Source organism: Physeter macrocephalus, chromosome 14 (genome assembly GCF_002837175.3).
Source record: "Physeter macrocephalus isolate SW-GA chromosome 14, ASM283717v5, whole genome shotgun sequence".
Classification (NCBI taxonomy): domain Eukaryota; kingdom Metazoa; phylum Chordata; class Mammalia; order Artiodactyla; family Physeteridae; genus Physeter; species Physeter macrocephalus.
The window spans coordinates 30,447,926-30,469,269 of NC_041227.1; the positions used below are offsets into that span (position 1 = coordinate 30,447,926).

The following is a 21,344-nucleotide window of genomic DNA, read 5'->3' on the forward strand; positions in this document are numbered from 1 at the left end:
GTGGGAGTTCCATGAAAACAGGTATGGTACGTTTTCTTATTTTTATCCCATGACAAAAATAAGAAAAGGCATAAGCATTCAGTATACTTGGTTAAACACCTGTGGTATGCCTTAAAAAGAGATGAGGATTAGAAGAATCACTGCAGAGTGTTTGGGGTTTGTCCCATGCTGTACAACATTGCTGGTCTCAAACTAGAATATATATTAATTTTTCTTATTTACTATGTTAATACATGTTTAGGAGCACTATTTCTCCTATAGTTTTGATGAGGACTTTCCTAATCTCTATCTTTTAAAAGACATGAATGGAGAGTACAGAGGCAGAGGATTTGGACGAGGAAGATTTCAAAGCTGGAAAAGAGGAAGAGGTGGTGGGAGCTTCTCAGGAAAATGGAGAGAACTAGAGCACAGACCTGACCTGAATAAAGCCACAGGAAAACATCCTGGTAGGGGAGGCCAATGGTAGTGCAATTTTTTTTTTCCTTAGTGAAGGACTCTGTTCATGCCTGTCATGAAAAGCAGTTTAACTCAAATTTGTCTGTCTTTTATTTGACATTACCCTTAAGGTAATATTTGGATGTTAATATCCAAAATTCTTACTGAAATCTGTAACTTAGATATTCTATTAATAACATGTCAGGGTCTCATTGTTATAAAGAGAAGCAAGTAGGAAAAGAAAATGTTTGTTTCTATTAACCTAGTATTCTGTTTTTGTGGGTTTGTTTGTTTGTTTGTTTTTTCAGAACAAACCCCACAGTCTTTGCTACTACAATCAACGTTGGATCAATTCATACCATATAAAGGCTGGAAGCTGTATTTGTCAGAAGGTAGAGTTAAAAGTGCAAAGTACCATAAGTCTTATTTTCCTTAACTTCTTTTGGATGCTACATTTCATATTACTGTTCATTTGGCTTACATATCCCCTCTTCTTTAATCTTAGTTCACCCAAACAATTGAATTATGTTTATGTTTCAAGAGCATAATTTTTCATTTTTCTATAGGTCAGAAAAACAAACCACACTAGGTATTTCAGAAAGAGGATTTAATACAGGGAATTGGGTATACAGATAGAAGACTGAAAGAGCAAAAAGGGAACACTGAGGGAAACTCCCAGATAGTGTTAACTTTGGAAAGCAACAACCACTCTTATGCCTGAGGGAACAAAAGATAAGTAGTGCTGAGGTTATCAGAACCTAAGAATTCAAAGGAGGAGCCACAGCATAGCTGTGGCTTTGACCTTTGAGGGGCACCCCACAAAGGGTGGACCTCTGAAGGATATCTTTCAGAGCTGTGCTCAGACCACCGAGGTGAATTAAGCAGGTTGCTGCTGGTAATTCTGGCAGGAGAGTGGCATGGTTGGTGCTTAGAGCTGGAGGCTAGAACTGTAGCTATCCTCTGTAGCTGGAGAGATGCTGAAAAGAATTGGAAACAAGAATAAATTCCTTCCTTCCTACCACCTGCCAGTCTCTAAAGTTGTCTCTAATTGTCAGAATCTTACAGGAGTCTGGGAAATTCCTTGTGCAGATCTTGATCGAAGAATCACAAAGCTGAAAATAGAAGAGTAGGCTTGGAATCAAGAGACAACAGCCAACATAGTTTGTGTAGAAACATAGTTAAGGAATCTCCTTTTTGTAATCCAGAACATCAGTTAACATCATACATCTGTCTGTATGGGTTTGGAGAATCATCTTTCCTGTGCTCTGATAGTATCATATGCTTGTTATGAGATATGGTTTTGTGTTTATGTGTATCTGTGTTTTTTTTACCCAGGGGACTGTACTGCTTAAGGGCAAGCATCTTGCCCCATACCAGGCACTCAATATTCATTTTGTGAATGAATGAAGTGCTTTACAAATGTTTTCTGTGTTGAGAGTCTGTTTTTCTCTGGTATATAGAAATGTTATGTTTCATAGTTGATGTGTCTTTTGTTGCTTTAGGATGCATTAGCCACCAACACCCACAATATTTCCCTAGCAGTTAGCTTAGAATACTAGAAGTGATCTTTGGACTGGTCCTAAAAATGTAGTTCACAAGTTGCCTTTGGCCAGTTGTACTTCCGAACTGCTTCATTGTACTGTTTCTCTGTGGGAGACCAATTCAAAAATATTATAGAACTTTACAATGTGGAAGATAACTTTACAGTTTTAAGACCAGAGTCGAGTGGTAGTCTGCCTCTCCTGATCTCAGGAAGGGGTTTGGCAAATGGCTATTTGGACTAGTAGGATTTTCTTTGCAAAGAAATAAGAGTTTAGTTAGTGTGCTAAGCTTTGGCTTTAAAAAATTTTTTTAAACCTCAACATATTTTATTTATTTATTTTTAACATCTTTGTTGGAGTATAGTTGCTTTACAATGTTGTGTTAGTTTCTGCTGTATAACAAACTGAATCGGCTATACGTATACATATATCACCACATCCCCTCCCTCTTGTGTCTCCCTCCCACCCTCCCTATCCCACCCCTCTAGGTGGTCACAGAGAATGGAGCTGATCTCCCTGTGCTATGCGGCTTAAATTTCCTCTTTATTATGTAAGCTGTTTGAACTAGTAGATCTTACTAGGTGTCACAGCTCAATGTAAAGATTTTCAGATATTGGTGCTTTTAGAGAGAGACACTTCCTATCTGCCTTTCAGATTATGCAGACCTAAACTTGTTTTAGAATCTTATTTTACATTCTATACCAGTTCTTATCTAAATGTAATCAGAATGTACAGCAATTAGAAGTAATCTACCATGTATATAGTATTTCTTCTGTCTCATGAAAAATATGCTTGTACGTGTGTAATTTTTATTAGTGCTGATGCCATATTTGTTGGATTAGTTTACAGCGACAGCTCTCCTTTTATTGAGAAGATTCAAGCATTTGAAAATTTTTTCACAAGGCGTATTGATTTATACGATAAGGTAAGGTTCTTGCATAACAAAGCTACTAGTCCACCTTTATGTGTCATCTTATTGAACAATGTATTTGAGGTGCTAGTGATTGTGATTATAGACACTGGACTGCCTTGGTCCAGCTGCTAGCTTCCCACTTACCAGCAATGTGGACTTTGGTGAATTACTTTCTTTTGTGTGTTTTCTTATCTATCATTAGAGTATGAGAGTATTATTAATACTTACCACAAAGGGTTGTTAAGAGACATAAATAAATTAATACATTTTAAATATTAGAACTGTGCTTGGCACAAAACTTATAGTACTTATTATCACCATATTTTTTAAAAAAATTTTTAATTAAATTTAATTTATTTTTTATATAGCAGGTTCTTATTAGTTATCTGTTTTATACATATTAGTGTATACATTTCAATCCCAATCTCCCAATTCATCCCACCACCACCACCACCCTACCACCTTCCCCCCTTGGTGTCCATATGTTTGTTTTCTACATCTGTGTCTCTATTTTTGCCCTGCAAACCGGTTCATCTGTACCATTTTTCTAGGTTCCACAAGTATGCGTTAATATATGGTATTTGTTTTTCTCTTTCTGACTTACTTTACTCTGTATGGCAGTCTCTAAATTCATCCATGTCTCTACAAATGACCCAGTTTCGTTCCTTTTTATGGCTGAGTAATATTCCATTGTATCTGATGGTGCCCATTCTAACTGGTGTGAGGTGATACCTCATTGTAGTTTTGATTTGCGTTTCTCTAATAATTAGTGATGTTGAGCAACTTTTCATGTGCTTCTTGCCCATCTGTATGTCTTCTTTGGAGAAATGTCTATTTAGGTCTTATGCCCATTTTTTGATTGGGTTTGTTTTTTTAATATTGAGCTGCATGAGCTGATATTATCACTATATTAACATTATATGCTTTCTCAAAGTATGTGATTGAATGCTCATATATGGTAAAAAAGCAATCATTATTTTCATACCTTAATATTTTATAGGATGAAATAGAAAGAAAGGGAAGTATTTTGGTGGATTTTAAAGAACTGACAAAAGATGACGATATAGCTAAATTGATACCAAATATAGCAAATGAATTAAGGGATACACCTGACAAAACCCTGGCTTGCATGGGTCTGGCAGTACATCAGGTAAGTGCTGATTTTGTGAGACTTTTGTCAAAATTTTAAAGGAAGATTTCATAGTAACAGTACCTTCTCTAAAAGATTCTTACTTTTTACCAACAGACCTTTGCTAGAACTGAAAGGTTGCTATCCTGTCAGAGGAAGACTTCATAGGTGTGGTGGGGTTTAGGGTGGATTAAAGTGGTACTGAGGACTGGACATAGAGCAGAGGAGGTCAGGGTATCCAGGTGAGGGTTCATTACAAAGATTCGTTGCAAAGGTGTATACACTGCTAGTGACCCAAGGCTGGGAACCTTGGCTGTTGTCTTCAGACTCCTCTCGCTCATTAGTTCTTTTTTTTTTTTTTTTTTAATTAATTAATTTATTTATAGTGACCCAAGGCTGGGAACCTTGGCTGTTGTCTTCAGACTCCTCTCGCTCATTAGTTCTTTTTTTTTTTTTTTTTTTTTAATTAATTAATTAATTAATTTATTTATTTTTTGGCTGTGTTGGGTCTTCTATGCCTCGTGCGGGCTTTCTCTAGTTGCGGTGAGCAGGGGCTACACTTCGTTGCGGTACATGAACTTCTCACCGCGGTGGCTTCTCTTGTTGTGGAACACAGGCTCTAGGCACATGGGCTTCAGTAGTTGTGGCGCACGGGCTCAGTACTTGTGGCTCACAGGCTCTAGAGCGCAGGTTCAGTAGTTGTGCACAGGCTTAGTTGCTCCGCAGCGTGTGGGATCTTCCCGGACCAGGGCTCGAACCTGTGTCCCCTGCATTGGCGGGTGGATTTTTAACCACTATGCCACCAGGGAAGTCCCTCTCATTAGTTCTTCAAGTCTAAATTACACATCCTTCACTTCTATTTCTAAAATATCTCTTAAATCCACCTCTTTTCCATCCTTATAGCCTCTGTCATAAGACTTCATTATCTTTCCTTAACTGTTGCCATACGTGGTAAAATACGATTTGTCCTTGGAAACTGTGGTGACTCTTTCCTGCCAAATGATATCCAAACCCTTTGTGTGGCATTGAAAGCCTTCCATAACCTGGTTCAACTTCCTCTCCCTGCTCTCCTTCATTCACTGCCATCCAGCTAAACTAAGCTCCCTCTAGGATTCTTACACGTGCTCTCCATTTGGCATAGAATGCCCCTTGCCTCACATGTCCAAATGTCTTGGGCCTAACTCAGTTGTCACTCTGAAACCTTTCTCATGACCCCTTTTCAAAACTCACATGGTTTTTTTGTCTGTAAATCTTTATGGTAGCAATTATAGCTGCATATTTGCATCTCATTTTTTCAGACTGGCAGCATACTGCTTTGTACACAAGTAGATGTTAAATATTTATTTTACTTAATGTCAAATGCCAAGGAAGTAAATATTGGTTATTTCAAAAGTCATCTTTATTTTCTTTATCTTAATCACTGAATTTGGAGAAGTAGAAAATATTTTTTCACCAGAATCCATCCAGAATAGCTTTGAGGGGCTACTGTAAGGACTTTTAATACTAGGTTTAGTTAAGACAGAAGGTAGCAGACAGGGATGCTGGAGTTTTCCAGCCCAAGGACAGCAAAACCCCAGGTAAAGCATAATCCACTATAAAATAAGAAATCATAATTAAATATCAGAATTTTTTTTTCTTTTTTTTGGTGGTATGCGGGCCTCTCACTGTTGTGGTCTCTCCCGTTGCGGAGCACAGGCTCCGGATGCGCAGGCTCAGTGGCCATGGCTCACGGGGCCAGCTGCTCTGCGGCATGTGGGATCTTCCCAGACCAGGGCATGAACCCGTGTCCCCTGCATCGGCAGGCAGACTCAACCACTGCGCCACCAGGGAAGCCCGTAAATATCAGAATTTTAAAGGGCAATTAGAGTTCTGTTAATATGCTCTTTGGAACTGTTTATATTCTTCTTTTTTTTTTTTTTTTTTTTTTTTGCGGGACACGGGCCTCTCACTGCTGTGGCCTCTCCCATTGCGGAGCACAGGCTCCGGACACACAGGCCCCGCGGACATGGCTCACGGGCCCAGCCGCTCCGTGGCATGTGGGATCTTCCCAGACCAGGGCACGAACCAGTGTCCCCTGCATCGGCAGGCGGACTCTCAACCACTGAGCCACCAGGGAAGCCCATGAACTGTTTATATTCTTAACTTCATATTCTCTATAAAAGAGTTCTGCTTCAAGAGGATATCTTGTTTTCAAACTTTTGAGTAAATGTCTGTCTTGTCTAGGTGTTAACTAAGGATCTTGAAAGGCATGCAGCTGAGTTACAAGCCCAAGAAGGATTGTCTAGAAATGGGGAAACAATGGTAAATGTGCCACACATTCATACAAGGTGAGGAATTTGCTGGTATTGAAGTATTATTCAGAAACAGGCATTAAAGACTATTTAAGAGTGAGAACCTCATTTTATAAAGCCAAAGAAATCAATAAAAAGCATGAGTTTCTTTCTAACTCATTGGTCATCACACCCAAGTGAACCTGCTGAATTTGAAGAGATCATGATAGAAATAAGCTTTTTCTGCCTAAATAAGTTGATTTGTGAACCTGCAAATTTTTTTTCTGATTTTTTTTTTTTTGATGTTGGGGGTAGGAGTTTATTAATTAATTAATTTATTTTGGCTGTGTTGGGTCTTCGTTTCTGTGCGAGGGCTTTCTCTAGTTGTGGCAAGCAGGGGCCACTCTTCATCGCGGTGCGCGGGCCTTTCACTATCGCGGCCTCTCTTGTTGCGGAGCACAGGCTCCAGACGTGCAGGCTCAGTAGTTGTGGCTCACGGGCCCAGTTGCTCTGCGGCATGTGGGATCTTCCCAGACCAGGGCTCGAACCTGTGTCCCCTGCCTTGGCAGGCAGACTCTCAACCACTGTGCCACCAGGGAAGCCCCCTGCAAATTTTTGTAAGCATTGATTTTGGATGTATGCTTATCAAGACTCTGCTATTTACATTTAATAATCCATGTGATACACTAAGTGGTGTGATTAAATTTTGTTAAAATTATTAGGTTTCTATTAAACACAGAGAACAAATGGAATTTTTTCTTGAATTCAACTTTTTATTGTATTATAAGATTTTAAGTTCTCATTAGGAGAGATGAATAAGGTAATTATCAAGGTTGTTTGTTTTTTTTTCCTTAGAATTTAAAAAAGACATTTCCTAACATTTCTTGAAAAAGAAGTTGGAGACTCAGAAGTTGCTGAATCTGAGACTTTCCTTTTGGCATTATTTTTTTCCTTTTTTCCTAGAGAACAGCCAATGAGACAAGAGGAAAAGGGAAGATTTAACTTTTTTTATTTTTAAGAATGATTTAATACTTGTAAAATTCCTGATATATATGGGGGTGATATGGTTTGAGAATTCCATAATTGCTTCTAAAAGGGACTTGTGAAAGTGCAGACAACCTCAGCTTTCTGCTCGTTGTAAATGTGTAGATAAATATGTTCCTGTTTTTGTTTTTAGGGTATACAACTATGAGCCCTTAACACAGCTCAAGAATGTCCGAGCAAATTACTATGGAAAATACATTGCTCTGAGAGGGACAGTGGTTCGTGTCAGTAATATAAAGCCTCTTTGTACCAAGATGGCTTTTCTTTGTGCTGCATGTGGAGAAATTCAGAGTTTTTCTCTTCCAGATGGAAAATATAATCTTCCTACAAAGGTGATACCATGTTCTTTAACTACATCCTTCTTTATCTTGGTAAAGAAGGCAAATCAATTTACAGAAAACATTTCCCAGTGTTTCTAAATACAGAGCTTATTTTTATTGTTTATTTTTAGTTTTTAAATTATAAAATACTTCAGGGTACAGAAAATAAAGAAACGGAACATCTCTACCCACCACTCAGAATTTACATTTTGCCAGCTCCAGCTGTATCTTGAAAGAGGTAAAGCATTACTGGTACAGCTTTTGTCTCTTTTTTACCCCTTGCTTGTACCATTCCCAGAGACAGTCATTATCCTGAAGTTAATCTGTATTCTTTCCATTCATATTTTTATATTTTGACTGAATAGGTACACATATTGTTTTCTTTCCTTTATTTTGCTGTTGGAAAGTGATGCATTCCTTTTTTGTTAACTTTTTTTTTAACTATAAATTTTAAAGCTATAGAAAAGTGTAGAGAATAATGTAACTAATATCTGTATACTACCATTATGAGTTGGCAAATATTTAGCTAATTTTTTTACAAAAAATATTAAGTGTTATAAAGGTAAAGTCTCTCTGTTTCCCTCCTCAGTTCCATTAACTTTGTTCCACCCCTAGAGCCACTATTCTGAAATCAGCATGTATTCCTCAAGTCTGCATTTTCATACTTGACTATATATGTAGGATTTGTTTTATTTATGTTTATCATTACATTAATGATATATTGAATGTAGCAAATTACAACTTTTTTTCATTTGGTTATTTTGGAGTTCTACCTATCTTAATACATATCTAATTCTTTCATTTATTGTGTGGAGTAAATGAATAGCCACTGCTTATCCATGCTCTTGGCAGACACTGTGCTGTTTCCAGTTTTTCACAATTTTAAATAATGCTGCAGAGAACATTCTTGTACAAGTCTCCTTAGCAGAGGAATTTCTCAGTTATATGCTATGCTTATTTTTAACTTTTTTAGATGTTGCCAAAGTACTTTCCAGAATGTTGGTCCCAACTTACACCCCTGCTGGTGGTGTTAAGTGATTACCATTTCCCCATATTTTCATTAACACTTGGTATTGTTAGGTTTAAAAATTTTTGCCAGACTGATGGGTATAAAATGGTATTTCATTTTTAATATGAATTTCTGTGATTTCTGTTATGTTTGAGCATCTTTTCACATCTTTATTGGCCATTCGGTTTCTTTCTTTATTGAATTTTCTGTTCATTTTTCTGTTTATACTATTGATAGGGGTTCTTTATGAATTCTAGATACTGAGCATTGATTTCTTACATTATAGATATTTTCTCCCAGTCTTTAGTTTATCTTTTAACTTTGTGGTATATTTTTTGTTTTAGAGTTTTATCAATACATTTTGACATGGTTAAATTGATCAGTCTTTTTCCTATGACTTTTACATTTTCTGCATGGCTTAAGAAGGCCTCCCTCACTCACTCATTATAAACATCTCTCTTACATTTTCTTCCAATACTTTTAAGTCTTGTTTTTTCTATTTAGATCTTTCGCCCATCTGAAATTTAATTTTGTGAATGGCATAAAACTAAGGATCTAATTTTATTCTTTTAGGTGGAAAGCCAGTTGTTGCCATTTATTAATTAAGCCCTCTGTTTCTACTGATGTGTAATACATCATCTGTAGTACACTGTGCTCCTGTAGACATGTGAGTCTGTTTTATTTCAGTGGTCCTGTACCAAGTCTACACAGTCCTATTTACATTGACCTTATTAAAACTTTTGATAAGGTAGGAAGACTTGCCATACCAATTCTTCTTTTCCAGAGTTGCCTTTATCACCCTTAGACTTTAATAAGTTTAACATTTATTACATTTTTACTCAGATTGAAATTCCTAAGGCTTCCTTCTCTTGTAGGAAGAACAGAGTATGTTAGATTCAGCTATTGGTTCTGAATAATCAATGGTGTTGGTAAATGGGTGTCACCTACTATTTGGGCTTAAGATTCAGGACTGCCTTTAGGTCAGAGAGGCCAGATTTTTAAATTTTTTTTCCTTTGGCTCGTTTTGCGGAATCTTAGTTCCCTGACCAGGTATTGAACCTGTGACCTCAGCAGTGAAAGAGCACAGTTTTAACAACTGGGCCTCCAGGGAATTCCCTGGAGAGGCCAGAATTTAAATCCTGATTTAAATCGGATATTTTCTGTAAACATTATTTTGTCAAGGTATTTCCATGCCCTCTAATACAGTAGGTAGTAACGCTGACTTCATTACTCATGTCTGAACTTCAGTGAATCAAAGTGATCAGAAAGACAGTTGTTCCAGCTGATCTCTGTTCCAGTCACTATTGCTGCATAACTAATCACCCTGCAGCATAGTGGCTCAAAATAACAACAATCATTTTATTATTTCACATGGTGTCTGTGGGTCAGGAGTTTGGAAGAACTGGTTGGCTGGGTACTTCTGGCTCTTGGTCTCTTATGGAGCTGGAATAGCAAGCGACTGGACTGACTGGGCACTGGCCAGCATCTCTCCTCCACGTTGTCTTTCTGTGTGGGCTGGTTTTGGCTTCTTGCACACAGTAAGGCAGCTCAGGACACTCATTCTGCTCACATGACTGCCAATAGCTTCAAGAGACAAAGGTCCAGCTGACAGGCAGACATGGCTTTGCCTCTTTCGAGGCAGCCTCAGAGGTCAGGCAGCATTACTTCTGTCACATTCGGTTGGTTACAAAGTGAGTCACAAGCCTGTCCACATTGCAGGAGGGGGAAATTAGACTCCAGCTCTTTATAGGGGAGTGGCAAGGTTCTAGAAAGGTTTGAAGGGTGGCACTATTACAGCCGTATTTGGAAAACACAGTCTGCCACAGTCTCTGTATTTATAAATGCATCTTGAGGTACAAACAGCAAACAAATGACTTACAAAAACTTGAACACAACTGACTTACATGTTGAGGACTGCCTGTGTGGTACAATAAATATTATACTATACAAACAGTGCAAAAGGAGGTTAGATAGGAGAATTGGGGATTAAAGAAGACCCAGGAAAGGCTTTTGAAAAGGGGAGGATTGGGGCTGGGTATGTGGGACTGGATACAAGGGGATGTTCAAGGATTGGGAGACTACTTGGGCACAAAGGAAGGAATAAGTGCTTGGTGTGACAGGTGTGTAAAGAGACTTGCATACCCACAGCAGAAAGAACAAGAGCAGTCATCAAGAGGGACCAGCTGAAAAAGTGCCTCAAAAACAAAATCAATACAGAAGAAAATAGAAAGTCATTACAGCTTTTAGTTCATCTTAACTTTAATACCATTCTGGGACCAACTTTTAAACCAATACTAAATGAAGCATTTTAACTTGAATTTTCCTGAGGTATGATTGTAGTTTATCAAAATTTAAATGCTAATTAATCTTGTTGCAGTGTCCTGTGCCTGCATGTCGAGGGAAATCATTTACTGCTCTCCGAAGCTCTCCTCTCACAGTTACGATGGACTGGCAGTCAATCAAGTAAGCAATCAGACTATTAAATAAAAGGAAGGTTTTAGAGCCCTCATACTGCCAAGTAAATCTACAGTACTCCTGTATTATACTTTGATTCTTATCTGTAGATTGTGATAAAGTATATAATAAAAGGTTTACTTGGTGCAGAGTTATGTGTTGGAGTGATAATTGTCTTTATTTGAGATTTGTTTTCTATCAGATTCCAGAAAGGATTTAATGTGCAAGTAGTTCCTTTTGCTATTGAGAAATCATTTTATATCTCATTTATGTGACTCATTGAATTGGATGTATATATAAGCAAAGCTGTATGTTTCATTCCATAATGTGATATCCTAGAAATAATATTGTTTTGAAGTTTTAAAATAGAGAATCCCTTAGAAATAGGTATGTTTCATTTTATGTTCACAATATCCATGAGGCATTTTCTATAGGTGATTAAAAAAAGTGTTTTTTTTTAAAGTCAGATAGTTTTCTCTATGTGTGTATATTTTTAACAATTTATTCAGTTTTTTTCTGGCTGTAGTCCCATAACTCATCCCTAAATATAAAATAATGGGTAGTTTTGAAGTCAGGGTGCTATCCAGGAAACTTGGCTAAAACAGATGGTCTTTAAAAACTAAGAACATAGGGGAAAAGTGAAGTAGATTGCTACCAAGCCCTGTCCTAGCTTGGCCTCCTAATGCCCTATAAAAACCAAGACCAATATATACAATAATTAACTGTGCACTATGCTGAGATCTTTACAGACACTCCATTTTATAAAAGATGAAATGTTTAAAACTCTTGAGTGTGATCTTATGGGGGAGCCTGGTTTCCAGCCCATGTCTATAGCACTTTCACCACTGAAGGGGGGTGGTGAGGGCCTCAAAGGTGCTATAAGGTTCACAGTACATGCATAGAAGATTCAGAGTGATTTAATTATTTGAACAAAATTTCTTTGTTTTCAGGTAAAAATAGGCTTAAATATTTTAACTGGATTTGAATGATCATCTCCTAATATTAGGAAATCAAACTTAGGGGTAGATGATTGAGAAAAGGAGGACATTTAAGTCTTTTTCTTGAGTTTTTAAAAGTAAGGTATTGCTCAGGTTCATTTTAAATGAGTTAGTTATAGTAAAACTTTGTTAATGCAGTATTAGCTTATATAATTAATTGTTTTATTCTATTATATAGGTATATAAAATGATTTTTTGCCCTAGAAGAAAGGCCTCCTTCCTGCCATATACAGTAAACTCAGTTTCAATTTTTTCTGAGCCTTAGCTTGGATGACCATAAGGAATTAAGTTATTGTTTCTCAACTAGTGCATTGAAATGTTTGGATGAGTCAAGGTGACAGCTTTATTGTGTATATCAGAATCGAAGCCTTACAGTTGCAGCAGTCCCAGTTCTAGAAATTCATCTGGTGAAGACAGTCACAATATGTGCAGAAATAGCTTGCTGAAAGTATGTTTTCACAGTGTTGATAACCAAAAATGGAGAATAACCTAAACATCTGAAGAAAATATTATAAAAAGGATGGTACTATGAATTATTGTGTAGCCACTAATTATGATGATGTAGGAGAGTGTTTTGAAATGACATCCAAATATGTTTACAATGAATTTAGTGATAAAGCAGGTCACAGAATGTTCTCTACTGTACAATACTGACTTTATTTAAAAAAAAAAAAAACACTGGTAAATACAAAAACATTTTGAGAGTATACTGCCTGGGAGGTCAGATGAAAGTAATTGTTATTTTTTTCTTTCTGTTTATCTGTGTTTTTAAATTTTTACAAAGGTGACACATAGAAATATGTGTTCTTTTAATAAGAAAAGTCTAAAAATATACTGCTTTTCTTTTTGGCTGCTTTGGGTCTTTGTTGCTGCATGTGGGCTTTCTCTAGTTCTGGCGAGTGGGGGCTACTCTTTGTTGCAGCGTGCCGACTTCTTATTGCGGTGGCTTGTCTTGTTGTGGAGAATGGGCTCTAGGCATGCGGGCTTCAGTAGTTGTGGCTCACAGGCTCTAGAGAGCAGGCTCAGTAGTTGTGGTGCACGGGCTTAGTTGCTCCATGGCATGTAGGATCTTCCCAGACCAGGGATCGAACCCCTGTCCCCTGCATTGGCAGGTGGATTCTTAACCACTGTGCCACCAGGGAAGTCCCTAAAAATATACTTTTTTAAAGCAAGGTGACCTTAGCATGTTTTGTCACTCTGACACTTCTCATTGCAGTTTGCCAGTGTTTAAATATGCATTGAGGGTGAAAGTAGTGGGTAACCATGGAGCAGGGTTTGTAGTTACAGTCATCATTTAAGTGATTAAATTAAAAAGTTTTAAAGTAATGTGTATGTTTTTAAAAACTCAATCAGCATAGAAGGCCACAGTTCCCACAACTTCTTGTTGCCTTATACATAATTCTAGATAACATTCTTATGTCTCTTCCTTCACTTTACTTATCCACTCTGTGAGCTGAGAATGTTAGAGACGTGGTACCTGCTGTCCCTTCTCCCCCTTCCACCTTTTTTCAGTATGACGTTACTTTTAAATTGTCAAGGTTTACTTCCGTTTTCTAATGAGAATTATCTTCCATGTTTTATTCATAGGTCATGTCTGATGAAACCAACAAACAGCACTTAGATTTTTATGATAACGTAAATATTGTTCAACAAGGAATCAAGTCAGGTGATCAGATGCCAAGAGAAAGAAATGTAATTTGTGTCACTGGGTTGTTTTGTTTTCTTGGGTTTTTTTGCCCCTTAAAGGAAAATGATCCAAGCATCAGAATCAAAAAGGATTTTTTTCTTATACTCCACTGAATTATCCCATATTTTAATATGCTTCATATCTGGACTATAACTTTGTTGTTTAGCACTTTTCCTTTTTTTTTTTTTTTTTTGAGTCAAACTTCTATTTTATTGACAGGAGTCCAAAATGAATACAAAAAAATGCCTCGTTTGCACGTTATATTTTTCCTTAAAAGGCTTCTGATAGCGTCAGGTAGATTAAAAGCTAAGAGTGTATTTCAGCTTTTATAATGAACCTTTTAAAAAAGGTTTAATAACATAAGTCACCAGTATCAGAGAACATATGGTCCCACAATCATTTTTAGATCTATAGCTTATAAAAAGAATTAGATCCTGTATTGATCTGCTAAAATAGAGGCTTAAAAATGTTTTAAGCCATTAAAAGCCATTTTTATAATCTGATAACTCTGGGCAATTAAAAAAAGGAAAATCCCAAAATGTAGCCCTCTATATTATGTGGAATGTGACAGAATGCCAACTTACGACCAAGATAGGCAAAAATAAAATGTTTAAAGCTATGAATGGAGCTGTTATAAATACTCTTGTATCACTGCAAAATGTCAATAAATGAATAATAGAGCTTACCAAGAGATTAAAACTTGAGCAGATGTTACTTAAAACATTTGTGGTGTTTATCATACTTTAACGTTTGTTAAAACTAAAGCTAAACAAAGAAAAGTCGCTCATTTATAGATTGTTTTTCATGTACCTTTACTTTCACTGGGACCATAAATGATCAGATAATACATAGCCCACACTTCTGGACAGTTATAACAAAGGGTTTATTATCATTTGCAGATGAAATAAATGCACCATCCCATACTTGAAAGGCTTTCACAAATCTTAAGCATTTTTCAGACTGTACCAAGGCACCACCACTGCCTAGTTATATTATGCACCCATTTCCAGTAAAGAACTAACACCTCCTTCAACATCAGTTCTGCACTGTTTCTGGTTTATTACACACTTCCAAAACAGCAAAAATTTGCAAATATGTGCAAATATTGTGGTCCATTCATATTACTGCTTAGTCATCATCTTCCTCCTCTTCTTCCTCTTCCTCAAAGCTATCTTCAAAGCCCTCGCTGTCCTCCTGGTCTTCATCCCCCTCTACTGCTGTATCCCACTGTGGGTGATTTTCTGGCACAGGCTTAGCCTCATGAACTTCCAACTTCAATGGTTTAATCTGATCCAAACCCATATAGGAGTCTGATCTTAGAAACACTGTATATTGATAATTTCCAGGCTTTCCTGGTGCAGGAAACTTCAGTTCTACCTCTTCCATATCTTTTAGTGTGCACACATGATATGGCATAGATATTAATGTCTGTTCCTTCCTATCTGCGATATAAAAAAAAAGATTACTGTTCGTAATCTTTTTATCCATGGTGTTCTGAAAACATCTGAGTCTATCTAATCGTGTCTTCATCCTGCTTGATACTGATTGGCCCTTTTCTTCTAGAGTTGTCTTCAACTCTAGAATATCTATTTTCTATTTTCTCTCTTTGGGCTTCTTATCAGGTGTATCCATTCAGTTGTTTGTCCTTCACCCTTTGTTTTCTTTATGCTCTTTTCTAGATTTCTTTGGCTTTTGCTTGTATCCCTTCTATAAGTGTTTGATTTTTATATACATATCTTTCATTTTTCTGATCTCACACTCGTTTTCCAATAGTTTCTTTTTCATAGCAGCTCATTCTTGTTTTATGATGGTAACATTTTCTCAGAAACTCTTAAGCAGTTTTTTGTTTTTAATGCTTTTCTCCTTCTTTAATTATTGCCATTTCATTCTCAAATATCTGATGAGGAATGAGAAATTATTTGGAGTAGGTAGGATAGGTTTCCTTTGCTATTTTTTAGGTAGGATTTTTTCTTCAAAAAGCTTCATCCCTAGATAGAGGGTAGGGTTTTGATGACCAGATTTTGCTTTATGAATGTGTTTTTGAATTTGGCTTGGGCTCCTCAAATGCCAGAATGAGGAGGCTTATGCTGGAGCTCTCATGTCCTCTCTGGACACCTTAGTTCCCCTCGTAGAGTAGATGGCTCTGTTTCCTTAAAACAGTGCTCTGGTTTTTGCCAGGTGGGGAAGCCTGATGGCTTTCCTGAGATGCCCTCATTCTTCTCCTACCCACCTATGCACCCACCTTCCAAATAATTTCTGAACAGCTACTCTGCGACTTGTCTTTCAGTTGATTATCCTGTTTTGTTTCAGCCATCTGCTCCCACTCTCCATTCCTGCCACCTGCAACTTAGAAGCCTCTCTAGGGCTGAGAACATTGGCTCCCACTTCTCTTGTACCCTTGTAAATTTTTCCTGTGTGTATTTTGGAATTCATTTTATTTTATCCATCAATACTTTCCCATTTGCTGTTTTATAAAATTTCATTAATATCTCTTATTTGTTGATGGTACCTCTGCATGCCCCAAAACTTCTCTTCACTCTTTTAGTGACTATTATTTTGGTGGACACTTTAGAGGGAAGGTAGGCAAATAAATGCCTGTGTCCATTCTGCCATCTTTAATTGGAAATTGCTGAAGTAGTTTTAGATATACCATTGAACCTTTTTTTTTTTTTTAACTAACTGCCCTTTATCTAGCTCAGCACGGACCCTGAATAGTTAATATGTTGATAAAATAACCCAAAGTCAGTGTATGTACTGACTGAAAATTGTTTAACTTTTTAGAATCCAGGAGTTGATGTCTGATGATCAGCGAGAAGCAGGTCGGATTCCACGAACAATAGAATGTGAGCTTCTTCACGATCTTGTGGATTGCTGTGTCCCAGGAGACACAGTGACTATCACTGGAGTTGTCAAAGTCTCAAATGCTGAGGAAGGTGTGGTATAACTGCTCAATTCGATTGTCCCTCAGTAGTTTGTCAGCATTCATCTTTTCCCTTTTTAAGATACTTCTGAATTTCCATTAATTTAAAGAACTTGATTCTTATATAGGTGAAACTTTTCCTCTAAAATAAAAGTTTATTTACAGTTCACCATGCCTTTCTTTTACAGTCTACTTGAATCTTTGTAGGGAAAATGAAAATACCAATTATTGTATATCATACTTTGAAATTTACAGGTTCTCGAAATAAGAATGACAAATGCATGTTCCTTTTGTACATTGAAGCAAATTCTGTTAGCAATAGCAAAGGACAGAAAACAAAGGCTTCCGAGGATGGGTGTAAGCATGGAACATTGATGGAGTTCTCACTTAAGGACCTTTATGCCATCCAGGAGATTCAATCTGAAGAAAACCTGTTTAAACTCATTGTCAAGTATGTATGAGGTTATCTCAAGTTTTATTTTGTCATGTACATGTTGGGGGTGCTCTTGGCCACCAGTAACTGAAAACTAGTCACAATGTTTGCAAATTACAATTCATTAGACATCTTTAGACCTGTGCAGCCAAGTCATTGAAAGAAAGAGACTAAAGGATGAACTGCGTACATAATATTTAAAGAAGGGATAAAATTTCATTTTTTCAGTTCAATTCAAAGAATCAGAATAAATAAGGCCATATATGAATATAAGAAGTATTATGTTGAACATAAAGAAGTATTTTACATTTGTCAGTTGTAGGAACAAACAAAAAGGACAGGGTGGAAGAGATATAATCCAGCTAATCACCCATCTTTGTACAGCCCGTAAGCTGAGTGGTTTTTACATTTTTTCATAGCTGAAAAAAATTAAAAGAATATTTCATGACATAACAAAACTACATGAAGTTCAAATTTTGCTATCCATAAGTAAACTTTTATTGGAACACAGCCACACTTGTTCATTTATCTGACTGCTTTTGAGCTACAGGGGCAGAGTTTAGTAGATGTGATAGAGAATGGCTTACAGATATTTATGTGTTTGTACCTTTACAGATAAGTTTGCTGATCTCTAGTTGAAACAATAAGGAAAATTTACTATATCACACAATCTGGTTACTCAACAGAAGAGTCTTGGGATAGTGAATTACAAAGTCATTTCAACTACTTGTATGTAGGGGGTTGTTTGTTTACTTTTAAAAAGCAAGAAATAGATTCACATCGAAGTCACTTACTATTGATAAGTATTTCAGAATATTTTTTTATTTCCGTGTTATTGCCCTGCAGTAGAGAAGAAGCAGCGTACAGGCGTTTTTGCTTTAGTGATTACAAGCCTTTTCTAGAAGATAAACCTGAGTTAGAATCTTGCTTCAGCCACTTCCAATGTGATCTGGGGCATGTTAATTTCTCCTTCATTTTTATCTTCTTAAAGTGGAAATAATAATACCTGCCTCAGAATGTTGTTCTGAAGATTAAATGAGATTTCATGATGTACTTAACATAATTAACACAATGTGCTGTTATTTTGAAATATTTTGACAAATTTTTGGATAATTTTGAAGAAATAGGAGAAAATGAGAGAGACCGAATAGTAGCTGTACCAAACAGAGGTAAATAACTGAGGTTATGAAGTGCACTGTATTAGAAAAATTGATCTTGTCACGCTTTTCTCTTTACCTAGGCTTTGGGATCTAGGAGAATTTAACAGTTTTTCTTTCTGCCTTTTTTTTTTTTTTTGGCGGTACGCGGGCCTCTTACTGTTGTGGCCTCTCCCGTTGCAGAGCACAGGCTCCGGACGTTCAGGCTCAGCAGCCATGGCTCATGGGCCCAGCCACTCCGCAGCATGTAGGATCTTCCCGGACCGGGGCACGAACCCGTGTCCCTTGCATCAGCAGGTGGACTCAACCACTGTGCCACCAGGGAAACCCCTCTTTCTGCCTTTAATATGTTAATTAGCAAGCTGGGAATAGTATAGAGTTCCTCAGGGGTTCTTTGTCCTTAAACCTCTTTGTCTTTAAACCCTCAGAGATGTCCTTTGAATAGATGGCCATCCAAACCCACCCTGGGAGAGAGGGTGCTCTGAACTAGGGTGGCGATGTGATCTGGTGATAAATGTTGGAGTGGTGAGTGGTCTGTAGCAGGTGGCCAAGGAACACCCTGGTTGAGGACCAAAACACCTCTTTGACTGGTACCTCTTACCAATTATAAATAAAAATGAACATTTGCAGTGATCCTTCTTCTGTCATACTTAAGGAAGATAAGTTAGTATGAAAAACCTGGGTTTCCTTCCTACAGTTTGCTTTTTACCTTTTAGTTCTAAGTTTGTGATTCCAACATCAAAACTTGAATTTTTCATGGTCCTCCATTTGTGAATCTTGCAGGGGTTGGCAAACTAGGCAGGCTGCTTGTTTTGGTAAATAAAGTTTTTATTAGAGCACAGCCCCACCCATTTATTTACAAATTATTGATTGTTGGCTTTGACAAAAGTTGGGTAGTTGTGACCCAGACAGTAAAACTGAAACTATTTACTTTCTGGCCCTATAGGAAAAATGTTGTCAACCCTTGCTAGATTAACAAATTGAGGCCTATGAAAAGACAATGGAGAAGACAATAGAAGGCTGTTTTAGTTTAGCTTCCTTCAGAAGCAATGATTTGCATAAATGTAGTTTCTTTGGGAGGTGATCCCCAGAAATACTGGGGAAGGGAATGAGAAAGTGAGACAGAGAAGGGAGGGCAGTTAGTGTATGGTACCTTAATGGAGGCTTAATAAAGGCTTAATCCTTCTGAGGCCTCTGGGACACTTGACTGTAGAGCTAACCTCAGTATTTTTCCATCTAAGGGCCTAGATTTGGGGCTGCTCTTGAGAATATTAGACACCCAAGCACTTCTGGCCTGCCCAGCCTGCCTGCTGATGATGCTTCTGCGGCCACAGAAAGCCCTTTGGCAGACAGGTGGAGGTACTTGGTAAGAGCCCAGCAGTGATCATGCAGGAGCACGCTGAACAATGATTGCCAAGGGGAAGTGAGAGCACACCAACTTCTGTGTTGACATGTATTAACAGGGATAATGATTCACAGTTAACTCTGATTATATCTCTTCCTCCCTGTCCTTTTTGTTCCTGTTTATATAATTGTTAAATGGGAACCACTTCTTTGTATTCAACATATTACTTTATATATTCATATATGGCCTTATTTATTCTGATTCTTTGAACTGAAAAAATGAAATTTTATGCCTTGATTATGTACTCAGTTCACCCTTTAGTCTCCTTCTTTCAGTGAGTTGGCTGCACAGGTCTAAAGATATCTATTCATGTAAAATATAATGTAATTCGGTATCCTAAAGCCTAAAGTAGAAGACCATGATTATGATTTTTTTTTTTTTTTGTGGCGCTCCATGTGGCATGAGGGATCTTAGTTACCTGACCAGGGATTGAACCCTCGCCCCCTGCATTGGAAGCGCAGAGTCTTAACCACTGGACCGCTAGGGAAGTCCCTATAATGCATTTTAAAGGCTAGTAATATAAATGCTTTACAAGTGTCCTGTCTCCCTTGCACAGGCACACTTTTTAAAACATTCTTGCCTTTATAGATTCACCAAGAATTTTGATAAATTTGCTGTTAGAATAAAATTTCTTGAGTTGTTTGAGGAGATGTAAATTTTTTATTTTTTACTATTTTCTTTTGATGCTAAATAAAGCAAGTTAAGCAAATTGTAAAGTAGATCTTCTAGTGTATCACTGAAATGTAAGTTAGAATTTATAAGTCATATTCTGTTTTTCAGCTCGCTTTGCCCTGTCATTTTTGGTCATGAAGTAAGTATTTTACTTCATCTTTGCTCAAAAATACATAAATTTGGCAAAAACAGTATATAGAGATTTCACAAAAAATAGTCATTTCCGTTGGCCAGTTATTCATATTTTATTTTTATTTATTTATTTAAAGCAATTAAGTTTAGTATTTTTTTTTAGTATTTTAGTATTTTTTAAATTAATTTATTTTTTTTGGCTCCGTTGGGTCTTCATTGATGTGCATGGGCTTCTTTTCTCCAGTTGCGGCGAGCAAAGGCTACTCTTTGCTGCGGTGCGCGGGCTTCTCATTGCGGTGGGCTTCTCCTGTTGCAGAGCACGGGCTCTAGGTGCGCGGACTTCAGTAGTTGTGGCGCGTGGGCTCAGTAGTTGTTGCTTGCGGGCTCTGGAATGCAGGCTCAGTTGTGGCGCACACGCTTAGTTGCTCCGCGGCATGTGGGATCTTCCTGGACCAGGGCTCAAACCTGTGTCCCCTGCGTTGGCAGGCAGGTTCTTAACCACTGCGCCACCAAGGAGGTCCCTCATATTTTAATATGAATCATTATTCTCCATAAATGGATGATATGAGAGATAAACTACAGTCCCTTGTAAGACAGAGCTGCTTACCAATTAGAGTCAATAGGAATGGTCTTTTTAAAAAGTGACTCTGGACACTGTAAATGTTAAAGCAGAAACTAACAAAGATTTCTCAGTTTTGTGGAATGGATTCAATGCCTGGCAAGGTAGGTCTTCACTCAGTGACTTTTTTTTTTTTTTTTTTTTTTTTTTTTTTTTTTGGTACGCGGCCCTCTCCCTCCTGGGGCCTCTCCCGCTGCGGGGCACTG

General features: G+C 37.5%; 1 protein-coding gene across 2 annotated transcripts in view; it reads left to right on the forward strand.

The window, feature by feature from the left end:
* The window catches only part of MCM8 (minichromosome maintenance 8 homologous recombination repair factor), a 44,316-nt gene that overhangs the window by 3,055 nt on the left and 19,917 nt on the right, over nt 1–21,344 (forward strand). The window contains exons 2-11 of one of the 2 annotated variants that reach the window (XM_007123177.3): nt 300–446; nt 744–827; nt 2,819–2,901; nt 3,890–4,039; nt 6,242–6,345; nt 7,466–7,664; nt 11,039–11,124; nt 16,582–16,733; nt 16,976–17,171; nt 20,496–20,526. In XM_007123177.3, the coding sequence (XP_007123239.1) occupies nt 302–446; nt 744–827; nt 2,819–2,901; nt 3,890–4,039; nt 6,242–6,345; nt 7,466–7,664; nt 11,039–11,124; nt 16,582–16,733; nt 16,976–17,171; nt 20,496–20,526 (1,230 nt within the window). In that variant the 5' untranslated portion in view covers nt 300–301. The other variant, XM_055090228.1, reaches the window with a different exon arrangement.